We start from the raw sequence: 13,282 nt of genomic DNA, 5'->3' as shown, positions 1-13,282 counted from the left end.
GGGACGGGGGAGCCTGGTGGGCTGCCGTGTATGGGGTCACTCAGAGTCGGACACGACTGAAGCAACTCAGCAGCAGCAGCAGCTCCAAAAACCCACTTTGAGGCAAATTATCTGTATTGACTGTCAACACTTATCATATTAACAAGATAACCACAAGTTTTCCACTTCCCTTTGTATTAAGAAGCCAAAAGGATTTGCTTGGTTTAGTTTGTGTAAGACTCCCACAAGAATACCTGCCTTCAGCACCCACAGACAAAACCCTGCATGCTTCACACTGCTCCCTCACCCTTATATGCAACATGTAAGCTCTTTTTCCTTGGAACTGGATCTGAGAAATGAATCACAATAGTTATACCATAGCATCACTTTGTTTTTGAGAATAACTTGGAATTTTCCTTTTTTTCAGATAAAATAAATGTGGATATTTGTGGCAAGGAGCCATCTTGTTAACTTGAAAGTCATCCACCTCAAAATCAAAAACAGAGTGAGAGTAGCTCGTGCGTGCGTGTGTGGTGTGTGTGGGTGTGTGTGTTTGTTGAGAGGGGCACTTTGTGTGGAGTTGCTTTGAGGTTGTTGTTAAGGAAAAAGGCCCTATTGTCTCATAGCCCTATTAGTACCACTGCAGTTCTTTAGCACGGGGACTGTTGGAGGTAATGAGCATGACAGCTGTGGATTATGCAGCATGATTTTCATACATTTTGAAAGACAGTAATGTTCTGTGCTGTGAGATCTACTCAGTTACGAGAGAAAATCTGTAGTTCTGTTTTAGGAAAAGATAAAAAGCATAAGAGCCCAATTTTTTGTTATCACCTTTTCTTCCTTCTGAGAGGTGAACTATAGGAGGCTGGTATTTTGAAGAGAATCATTATGATAAAAGGAACTAGTCAGGCATCACCATTTAAGTTTACCCTATTTTAGCATGAGTCCTCACTAACAGAATATAATGTACTAATGTATTCTTATGTAGGTGGATGAAGGCTGGCTGGAAGATGAAAGGAATGAATTATTAGAGGAGTTAAACTTGGCGATGTTGGAAGAACAGCATACTGAAGCGATGCAGCGCACTGCTGATGAGGTGGAGCAGGTAGGACCACGATCTGAACTCCATCATTGGAAATGATGCTATTCTTCCTTAAATGCATAATCTTAAATGAAATTTTTTTTTTAAAAATCAAAAAGTTTTAGTGAACATCTCTGTGATGGTAATTTCTGAAGGCAAAAGATCATCTCAAATGAAGCGGAGGAAATAAATTTTTTCTATTAAGACTATTTTTAGTTTGGGAAGCTTAGGGACCATTATGGAGGGCACAGTAGGCTTCAGGTGCTGACTCAGGTACTGTTCAATGTAATTCAGAAATTTAATAGTAAAAATATATTTTGCCTCTCAGTACACCAGCTGGAGATAAACTATATCTCATGAAGTAACCCCTCCTCCCCAAAAAGTAATTTTTTTTTATTTTAAAATATCAATGTAGATATTTGAATATCTACTTGAGGAAGATGATGACATGATTAAGCCACTGATCTTATTTGGATATTTGGTATCATGATTACACTGAATTACGAGTAGTTAGACGAGATTATTGACATCATTTTGCCTTAAGGTCACATATTCATTCAACAAAAAATTCTGAGCCCCTGATATACTTCAAGTACCACATTTGATCCTGAGAATACAAACAAAATGAGCAAAATTTAATGCATAACTGGTGAATAATCAAAGTGTAGTTTGTGGCAAACTGAGCCTTAGGAATCTTTTCATTTTTGTTTTCATTGTTTTTTACTAGATAAAATTAAGATCAATATAGCCTAGATTTTTTATGTCAGATTCATGTCATTCATTTCCCTGATATAATTGTATTAACACTTCTGCTCTCTATCTGCTGATTGTTTAATTATCATCCTATTTTCAACATTAATTGTTAACTCACCGTAAAAGATTATTATTTTAAAAAGTCCTGACAGTTAGGCTTAGGAACATAAAACACAAACGTCCTATCACTTTACCAAACTGAATGATGAGATACGGTGACACGCTGACATCCCATAACAGAGGGGTGTGTGTGTGTGTGTGTGTGTGTGTGTGTGTGTGCATACACTAATAATTAGGTTGCAAACTACAGTTGACAGAACCATGTGTGCTCACCATGGGTACTCAGTGGCCACCTCACAAACAGTAGTTCATGCTCAAAAGCAATACTGCTACTGTAGTGATTGCTTTTCAATATGAAGAGGACAGATTGAAATTTTTATGTATGACTTCAACACTGGCCACAAATAAAGATATTTTTTGGTGGCAGCTGCTGGTTATGAGCAAGAAAGTCCTTGCTCCAGGCTTTTTCTCTCTTAGAGACAAAATGTGACCTGATACAGATTTGACAGGAGGATGTTGGAATAAAGAAAGAAGGGAGAAATCCTTTCCAGGTGAAGTGATATGGTGTCAGATGCTGCCTACTCGTCTGACGTAATACAAATGCTAGGTCTTTTTAGGTAACACAAGGTGTCCCTGAGGTTAGATTTTCACTGTGTAGAAATTTTTCTTCACCATAAGACTGAAAAATGATGAGAAATACAGAAACCTTTAAAAGTCCTTTGCCCTTATAAACAATAATACTACTTTAGAAATGTCTTGGTAGAAACATTGCCTGTCACTATGATAATTCCATAGGGAAATGATAAATTATAGGGTAGCATTATATCAGAAACCAGGAATTTTAGTTTTGAGAATAGAAAACTCTTTTTATTTTCACATGTGCTCATAAACCAGTAACGAAAGAGAAATGCAATTTAAAATTTCATATCCATATATAAAAGCTAAAATATACATCCATCTGAAAGTTTCACCTTACATGCTCTCCTTGGTCCTGTGACTGCTGTTGACACACATTTTGTGAACAAATTTGTCTATCATTTATACTCCATAAGAAAAATATCACCTTCTTGTATTTTTCAGCTTACTCTTACACAGGAGAAAATATAAGTATTGTGGTATACAAACTAAACTGTCCAATATCAGTAATACCCTCTGGGGATTTTATAGGGATTCCTTGGTGGCTCAGATGGTAAGGAATCTGCCTGCAATGTGGGAGATCCGGGTTTGATCCCTGGGTTGGGAAGATTCACCGGAGAAGGAAATGGCAACACACTCCAATATTTTTGCCTGGGGGTTTTATGGTACAGTGTGCAAATGTTACCACATTTGATGTCGCTGTCACCTTATAGCAAGGAATATAGAGATTTATCAAGTTTTCTTTCTATTGTTAGTTACAATTACTTATGTATGTTCGCTCACTAAGTCGCATCAGTTATATCCTACTCTGTGCAACCCTGTGGACTGAAGCCTGCCAGGCTCTTCTGTCCATGGGATTCTCCAGACAAGAATACTGAAGTGGGTGGCCATGCCCTCCTCCAGGGGAGCTTCCTGACCCATGGATCAAAGCCACATCTCTTACATCTAGCTGCATTGGCAAGCGGGTTCTTTACCACTAGTGCCTTATGTATAACATTATTTTTTATCAATAAGACATTTTAAATCAATCATAGTATGTTCTCAACAAATAAGGAAAAATATTTTATGGTAATATTGAGAATCCTGGAACTAGCATGATACATGGTCATGTTCTCCCTCCAATTCATTATGTTTTTTCTGCCATTACTTGATTGAAAGAAAACAACAATTATCTGACACTTTCAAACCTGTCTTACTTTTTATCACCTATCCTTTCTTTCTTTGACACTAACAGGCTTAATTATATCTAATTATATAATTTCCTGCTAAAGGGAAAAATGTATATATGTATAAAAGTGAGTAAATTTAGACATAAGGAGAAAACAATCTAGAAATTGTATTTGTAGACTTTTATAAGAGAAGTGATAGAATAAAGAGTAGCTTTACGCTATTCATGGAGAAACAATTAGTGCGTCTCCCTAGGGCAGTGACAGTTAACTGCTCTGCATGAAAAGCCAAAAATTGCCAGGGAGTGAAGTTCACATATATATTTACTTACATATCTGTTTGTTGACATTATGCCCTTGTCTGGCAATCAGTGCTGCTCAGATTTTAGGGGAACCATCATTTTACTTTCAGTAGAATAAAACTCACTTCTGGGGGGAATTACTGGCTAAGAGTAGAAAAATCTTTTAAAGTAACCCAATGAGTCCTAAGACATCACTGTTGCTCTTGAGCAACATGATATGGAGATGCCTTGAAGTCAAAGTACATGTATGCAAGAATATAGCACCTTGGATGTAAAGAAATCCTGTCCATGGAAGATGGCACTGGCCTCCTAGACTTCCTGCCTAAGAAGTTACATCCACCTGGGACTAAGTTTCCTTATCTATGGATGGAAGGTCTTGGGCTCCTGTACTTATTCCTGAAATGTTGTGATATTTCATTTATTATCATCAGTGTATTACTAGATCCAATGAAGTTTCTTTTGAACTTGAGAAAAGTTCATGAAGAAAAGAAATAGTAACATGTGATGTGGCTTCTCAACTCCAGACCTTCATTGCTGAAGACTGTTTTGGGATTCTTTCTTACTCATCCTTTTGTATGTTATCGCCTCAGAAACTCATAAAGTCACCTCATTTATACAACTTCACTCCAGTTTCTCAACTAAAAGAGAGCCTAAGACAAGAATCACTTATTTTAAATCACTCATTTAATTTTAATTTAATTATTTTAATGTGCCCTGTTTTATTTATCTTCAAGTGAGTAGCATAGCCATATTCAAGCAGCTTTTGCTTTCTTTTAGAGCAAAAAAAAAAAAAAGACTGCCATCAGCCAATTGCCTTTATTCGTAAAACAGTTATGGATACTAAAATTAGGGTAGCTTTATAGGAGCTGAACTTTTGCCAAAAGCATTGTTTTTTCAAACAAGTTTTCAACGACTGATTTTCAAAATAATTAACTTTCTTTCTTCTCTTAATTTTATTTTCCTAGCCAAAAAAACAAGAAGAAGAAGAAGGCACAACAGATACGGCAACATCCTCATCCAATAACCATGAGAAGGACAGTGGAGTGGGGCGCACAGATGAAAGCTTGCGGAATGACGAGAGCTCAGAGCAGGAGAATGCAACCGAGGATCCCAATGGCACATCTCTGAAAAGCAAAAGAGAGCTGGGGCAGAGCCAAGACACCCTGGGAAGCGTTGAACTTCAGTGCAATGAGAGTTTTGTGTCTGGTGAATACATTGACTCAGACTGTATTGGCAACCAAGATGAGGAGTGTGAAAGATTTCGGCAGCTCTTGGAGCTCAAATGCAAGATAAGGAAGCATGGCGAGTATGACCTGTATTACTCAAGCAGCACAATAGAATGCAATCAGGGAGGACGAGAGGGAGTGGAGCATGAACTACAGTTGCTTAATGAAGAACTGAGAAACATTGAACTTGAGTGCCAGACTATCATGCAGACTCACAGGCTCCAGAAAGTGACAGACCAGTATGGAGATATCTGGGCATTGCATGATGGAGGATTCCGAAGTTATAATACCAGCATAGATACCCAGAGGGGAAAACTAGATGACATCCTTGAACACCCAGAAAAGTCAGACAAAGACAGTTCAAGTGCTTACAACACAGCTGAAAGTTGCAGAAGCACTCCACTCACTGTGGACCGTTCCCCTGACAGTTCCCTTCCAAGAGTGATCAGCCTCACCAATAAGAAAAATCTGAGAAGCACAATGGCAGCCAACCAGTCCTCTTCTGGACAGAACACTAAAGAGTCAACCTGCACCAAAGCCAAAACCTCTGAACAAGGCTGTGTCATTGAAGGCAAAGAGAAGACTTCAGAAAGCAGCAAGCTTTCTGATCCAGAGAAGACCAGCAGTGAACACATCCCTTATCTCTCTCCTTACCACAGCTCCTCCTATAGATATGCAAACATCCCAGCACATGCTAGGCATTATCAAAGCTACATGCAGTTAATTCAACAGAAGTCCGCAGTCGAGTACGCTCAGAGTCAGCTCAGCTTGGTGAGCGTGTGCAAGGAGTCTCAGAAGTGCTCAGAACCCAAGATGGAATGGAAGGTGAAAATCAGGAGCGACGGGACGCGGTACATCACCAAGAGACCCGTGCGGGACCGCATTCTAAAGGAGCGTGCCTTAAAGATCAAGGAGGAGCGGAGTGGCATGACCACGGACGATGACACCATGAGCGAGATGAAGATGGGGCGCTACTGGAGCAAAGAGGAGAGGAAACAGCACTTGGTGCGGGCCAAGGAGCAGCGGCGCCGCCGAGAGTTCATGATGCGGAGCCGGCTGGAGTGTCTCAAGGAGAGTCCGCAGAGCGGCAGTGAGGGCAAGAAGGAGGTCAACATCATTGAACTGAGTCACAAAAAGATGATGAAGAAAAGAAACAAGAAAATTTTGGACAACTGGATGACAATCCAAGAACTGATGACCCATGGGGCCAAGTCCCCTGATGGTACACAAGTTCCTAATGCCTTTTTGTCTGTCACCACAGTATGACCCAATGGATGGAATGCAGCTGATTTTCAGAGGGTGCTACCAGTTTGGGTAGAGGATGCTTGCCTCGTTCAATGTGGCATTTTTATATATATTTTGTGACTCTTTACAGTTTAAATTTTTTGTAAGCAAAAATACCTGCTAATTTTTCATTTGTTTTTCATATATCGGTACTTCTTTTTGGCTGAGATTTCTTTCTTTGACTTGTGATATATTCATACTACTCATTTATATATAAAAACAAGCAAAAGGAAAGAAAACAAAAAAACTTGCACAAAAATACTGAGGAGCCAATTAATTTCCTATTTTAATGTACCTATTATAGATCTGGATTTATTTCTGTAGTTTGCTTATTTTCAACTTTAATAACAACTCAATGCCAAAATATTTCTATGCTTGCTTCTTGACTAATACATATAAAATCAAACCTGATGATAAATCATGTGCCACATCTTGTTTTACACATAAAAATCACCTCTTTTTAACATCCTGTTGTACATTTAACACATAAATGGCCATTATCTTTGTCTCAGTAAAGTGTACGTGGACAATCTTCCTGTGGTATGTAGTGACACTGTTTTTGTAGTTAGATAGTTGTGGTAATTGTGACAATAAAAGAGAAATAAATTATTGATTACCCCTGAGAAAAGCTATCAAGGAGTGTTCTATTTCCATTGTTCCCTGTGGTTACCAGATATAAATTAGTTATATATGTATACTCTTTAGAAGACTCCTAATTGTGAATTCTAAAATGTGTACATTTTCTATCCCATTTTTTCAATAAATTGTCCTGAAATACTTCCCATAGATCATTGTGTCCCATATTCTTACCAAGATTAAGTTATGTAGAGCATCTAAGAGTTGCTGTCTAAGCATTCAGTAATCATGAGTTCATGCTCTCCTTGACTGCTACCCATGTAAAGAAAATCCAAGAACAATTTAAGGGATGATATGGAGACAGAGGATCAGTAAGTAGCTGAGACTGTTTGTAAGGACAGCTCAAACTGCCATAACGACATACTATAGGCTGTGTGGCTTAAATAACAGGAATTTCTCATAGTTCTTGAGGCAGGAAACTCAACATCAAGGCACCAACCAATTCAGCTCCTGATGAGGGCTCTCTTCCTGTTTTGTAAATGGCCTCCTTGCTTTGTCCTCACAAGGTAGAGAAAGAGAGGAAGCTGTTTGGTGTAACTTCTTTTAAGGACACTAATCCCATCATGAGGGTCTCGCCCTCATGACCTCATTTACCACCCAAAGGCCCCATTTTCAGCTACCATCACATTAGGACTTAGAGCTTCAGCATATGGATTTGTCAGGGGAGAGGTAGTTCAGATCACAGCACCATGAGCATTTGTTTAGTTCATCTTTTGGAAAGAGGTTCTTGGAAACTATCTTTTCAATAATTTTCAGCCTACTCAATTACAGATGCCTTGTTAAAAAGTGAGATTGTTAGATTATCTGATAGGATATTTGAGTCTAGCTTTTCATCATACACATATCAACTATATCATATATCAATCATGATGCCTTCAAAGTGAAAGACCAGACAAATGTGTGTGTGAATTTAATCAAATTTTCATTCAACCCAAGAGACTGTTGTAACATAACAGAGACACAACATCTAAACATCTTTGAAGCTACTTTCCTGTTTAAAAACCTATAATGGCTCCTTGCTATCTCTTAAATCAAACTCTGATGCCCCAGCCTTATTTTCAAAGTTCTCCACTAACTTGCCCACCTTGCCTCCTGTGCCTCCTCTTTAGGTTTTCTCTGAGTTGTTCTGGCTTCCGAGCAGCCTGCCCATTTTCACTGAAGTTATCTAATGTTATTTACCCATCTGGAGTTTCTGTGCCAAATCCTACACCTCTCTTAGAGAGTAATCACATGTACATTTTCTCTTTGGAGCCTGTTTTGATGATCTGGGTTTTCTCTGCATTTTGACATACACTATGATGCACTTGCAGTTTATGTTACCTTGAAGATTTTATCCTTCCATTATTTGGATCACATACACAGAACTTATTGTCTCCCTGTACAGATCTAAAGTTCATGGAATCTGGCGCTTGAGTCACCTTCTTTGTAAATCTCTCATAGAACGTCATTTAAACAATAACGAATGCTAGTTGAGTTAAATTATTTTATTCACTTATCTCACGTATTGGTCCTTTTGTTACTATTTTCCTTACTCGTCTACCCGTCTGAGTTCTTACCTTTTAAAGGGCTATTACATAGATGGAAAGAAATAAATCTTATTTACATATAATAAAAGGCTGGTCTCAAAAATTTTAAGATAGTAATAGCAACTTAAGTCAATTGAAAATTTCATCACTGCTAACTTTAATCCAATCAATAAAACTACTCAGTGTACCTAGAGCTAAATTTTGATCAGATGGTTTTAAATAAGAATGCCTCTCTGTCTTAAAAACCCAGTTTCTTCCTGATCTAATGACTATGGTTATTGTTTATCCTCTTGATACAACTCGGTTTAAATATTCATTGAATTCAAATTACTCCTATAGATAAACGAGTTTGGAACCAATATGTAGATATTTTCCAGAAGAAATATGTACACATCTTACAGAATGCAGTGTTTCCAAAGTTACCAGCTTAATTTTATTTTTATTAAGGCCAAGTGTGCTTGCCAATTTTTTAAAACTGTGATGTTAGTGTTTTTCATGTCTGTGTTTATACAGTTCTACAAATTGAGAAATGTCTTTTTCAAAAATCAGTGAAAATCTGAGAAGTGTTATGTTTTATCTTTCTACATAACATATCTTTGTGCTAAGCATGTTTTTTTTCTAGTAAATGAATAATAAACCTGCTGCTCAACAAAGAAAAATAATTGACTATATGTGAAATATTTTATTTTAGTTCAAAAGACGTATGTGAATGTGAAGAGGAAAAAATACTTTACTTGGGCTTACCTTTGAAATTCCATATTTTCTATTGACAGAAATTGGTGTTAGGATCCATAGGTGAATGACCTAAGGAGGGGAAATAATGTATTCTCTATGGGCGTTTCTTCACTGTGTGTCATGAAGAAGGCTATTGTCACCACGTTATTTTGTGCAGACTGGCCCTTTAGGAGCACACAGCATGGCTTCCTCTAACATAACCTTTCCATAACTACATATTGATTTAATCCATGCCTTGCTGCTGTGTCTAAATCTTCCATCTAAACATATTTTTATGCCTCCAATGAGCTGTTACTCTCAACTTCAAATTATTTTGTGATGGTGCCACTATTTGCTGGTCTGTCACACTTATCGCCTGAGTCTTCTGGAATTTCTGTTTTACCTCATAAGTGACAAAGCAGTGTGAATTTTCTTTTCTAAATATGTCAGGTTGTCTTCAATACCCTTACCCAGTCATCTTTTGGTATATACTGTCTCCGTCTCCTGCCTAATTACCTCGACAAATCTGGATTTGTTCTCCCTGGACACTTTTCCCAGTCTCCCTAACTTGTGGCAGCAACACTGGGCCTCCTAAATATTACTTTCCTCACTTTGCTTGAATATCTTCAGAAATCTTTTCCTGAGTATAGGATAAAATCTGAATGCCTGAGATATTCATCAAGGACTTTATATAATTTAACCTCAACTTTTTTTTCTGTTTGATCTCACACTTCTCTCCAGAAAGAATTTCTAACTCAGACCTCAAGAAATCTGTGTCTTACGGAGTGGTGGTAGCTTAGTCACTAAGCTGTGTCCAACTTTTGCCACCCCATGGACTGTATCCTGCCAGGCTCCTCTGTCCATGGAATTTTCCAGGCAAGAACACTAGAGTGGGTTGCCGTTTCCTACTCCAGGGGACCTTCCTGACCCAGGGATCAAAGTCACATCTCTTGTGTCTCCTGCATTGGCAATGGATTCTTTACCAACTGTACCACTTGGGAAGATGTACCTTCATATCAATATTCTTCCAACTTTAGTTAAAATTTAATGAAATTTTATTTTTTATTGATTTGTACTTTGCTATTTAGTTCATTTCCATTATTTTTATTTGTATGAATAGTCATGGATTGGCATGATATAATTCATAGTAGCACAATAATAATTATTAAATAATTTCTATTAATTTTCAATGAATTGAATACTGCAATAGGTTCACTGACAAATTCACTTATTAAAAAATAAAGTAAAAAAAAATATTCCCAGAAAATTATTTTCCACTTACCTGAAGTCTATGTTCTCTTTCCAGTTTCTCATCATTATTTTCCAAAATATAAATATTTGGAACTTTATTAAAAAGATTTAAAATCTAGGTAAAACAAACCATTTGCTTCTGTAAACATGCATGAAGCAGCTTCAGAATTTCGATGAATAATGACAACAGGAAACCACTGACAAGACAATTGACCAAATCAGTCCTTATTAATAAAAGAATATTTTGAGTTTTTTTTTTTTTTTAATTCTCTTTTATTTCCATCTTCCACTCAAGTATGCTACCTTTTTCAACAGGACTGGTTTATACTGGAACAGGTTTATAAGGAGTCTCCTTGTAGAACTGAGTTAATGGTCCCATGAAGCTGATTATTTGAGGATGTTTTGTGTTACTTCTAATGTCCCACTCTGCTTCTGCTTTAGTCAGACAGGACTCCCCACAGTTTGTCTAACATGCCTCTCTTATTTTCAAGGCCACTCTGCATGTGGTGTTCTGCATGTCAAATAAACCCTCTCCTTTCTCTTTGTCAACATTTTGCCATCTCTCCAGGGGATTTTCCCTAACTTTTGCTAACAGCCTCTCATTTCTGAACACTCATAGAAGGTACTGTTATCACTCCCTTGGCTTTCCACCCAATAGTGTCTAATATTTTTTCCATAATGTTTCTCTTATGATTCAAGTTTGTTGCACAGTTAGTAATCATTGCCACACAGATCCTTCTGGAATTTCTTCTGTTTCACCAAAAAACAGCTGCTCAGGATTTTGAGTGCCTTGCATGTTTTACATGCCCTAGTCAACTGTTGTGTTGCAACAAGTACTGCTCCTGAGTTCACTGGCCAATTATAAATTAGGGTCCCATTTATTACTCAGTATCCTACTCCCCAGCTCTGCCCTTTACTAGGTTCATATTCTTAATAAAGTTGGTTACGCTTGCTGCTGCTCATTAGAGGGAGATAATTATAGCCTTTTTCATAAATTGGGAATCAACTGAGCTAATACATATAAAGAAGCTAGATGAGTGTGGGCACAGAGTGGGCATTCAATAGATATTAGAGCTTATTTTTATTTTCTGATGAGTTGTTGTTCAGTATTTTAGGCCTATCTGACTCTTTGAGACCCCATGAATTGCAACAGATCAGGCTCTACTGTCCTTCATTATTTCCCTGAGTTTGCTTAAACTCATGTCTACTGAGTAGGTGATGCCATCCAACCATCTCATCTTCTGTCACCCCTTTTTCCTCTTGTCCTTAATCTTTCCCCACATCAGGGTCTTTTCCAAAGAGTTGGCTCTTCATATCAGGTAGCCAGAATATTGGCTCTTCAGCTACAGCTGAAGTGCTAGATATTCAATTCTAAAATATGTTTGAATAAACAATTTAATAAACCATATACTTATTCAGCTTTACCTCTTTGATGGTGATAAGAACAGATTAGATGAGATCCAACTTCTCGACACATCTTGGAAAATCTGTGAAATACTCTGTGAAGCAAATTGTAATCAAATATTTCCAGAAACTAGCCCTACCCTGATGTTCTCATTATGGTAGGATCAGTGAGTATAGTATAGATTTCTATTTTTTTCCACTTTATTTAGCCCTACTTCATTATTGAAACAGAATGTTAATCAGAAAATCAATCAAATGGAGAACACAAAACAATAGAAATGGACAAAACAGTCAAAAGAAGGAAACATATTTGGAGCCTACAATGTTCACTGTGTTAAATACTTTACATGGATCATTAGTAAACTTCTTGACTTAGGAAGATGAAATGTGAATATGTGAAAAGTAACCTAACTTTACAGAGCAGTCAGTGTAGAGTGAGAAACACAAGAAGTTTAAGGGGAATGGAAAGTTACGGGTAATGCCACCTTTGAAAAACCTTCCCTGGTCTCACAGCCTTGAGACTCAAGTAATGGTTCACCCTAAGGATCAGTCCAGTTCACTTCAGTTCACTCACTCAGTCATGTCTGACTATTTGCGATCCCATGAGTCACAGAACGCCAGGCCTCCCTGTCCATCACCAACTCCCAGAGTTCACTCAGACTCACATCCATCGAGTCAGTGATGCCATCCAGCCATCTCAACCTCGGTCATCCTCTTCTCCTCGTGCCCCCAATCCCTCCCAGCATCAGAGTCTTTTCCAATGAGTCAACTCTTCACATGAGGTGGCCAAAGTACTGGAGTTTCAGCTTTAGCATCATTCCTTCCAAAGAAATCCCAGGGCTGATCTCCTTTAGAATGGACTGGTTGGATCTCCTTGCAGTCCAAGGAACTCTCAAGAGTCTTCTCCAACACCACAGTTCAAAAGCATCAATTCTTTGGCACTCAGCCTTCTTCACAGTCCAACTCTCACATCCATACATGACCACAGGAAAAACCATAGCCTTGACTAGACGAACTTTTGTTGGCAAAGTAATGTCTCTGCTTTTGAATATGCTATCTACATTGGGCATAACTTTCCTTCCAAGGAGTAAGCATCTTTTAATTTCATGGCTGCAATCACCATTGGCAGTGATTTTGGAGCCCAGAAAAATAAAGTCTGACACTGTTTCCACTGTTTCCCCATCTATTTCCCATGAAGTGATGGGACTGGATGCCATGATCTTCGTTTTCTGAATGTTGAGCTTTAAGCCAACTTTTACACCTC

The 13,282-nt window shown here is 38.0% G+C and overlaps 1 protein-coding gene across 1 annotated transcript in view; it reads left to right on the top strand.

Moving 5' to 3' along the window:
- PDZRN4 (PDZ domain containing ring finger 4) overlaps nucleotides 1-6,677 on the top strand; it is a 431,600-nt gene extending 424,923 nt beyond the window's left edge. Inside the window, exons 10-11 of the mRNA XM_010860771.1 lie at nucleotides 968-1,084; nucleotides 4,943-6,677. Coding sequence (XP_010859073.1) covers nucleotides 968-1,084; nucleotides 4,943-6,469 — 1,644 coding nt within the window. The 3' untranslated portion in view covers nucleotides 6,470-6,677. The remainder of the gene's footprint in view (nucleotides 1-967; nucleotides 1,085-4,942) is intronic.
- Nucleotides 6,678-13,282: the final 6,605 nt, after the last annotated feature.

This window comes from Bison bison, unplaced genomic scaffold (assembly GCF_000754665.1).
Source record: "Bison bison bison isolate TAMUID 2011002044 unplaced genomic scaffold, Bison_UMD1.0 scf7180017864470, whole genome shotgun sequence".
Lineage (NCBI taxonomy): Eukaryota > Metazoa > Chordata > Mammalia > Artiodactyla > Bovidae > Bison > Bison bison.
This window is presented reverse-complemented; position numbering and strand designations above follow the sequence as displayed.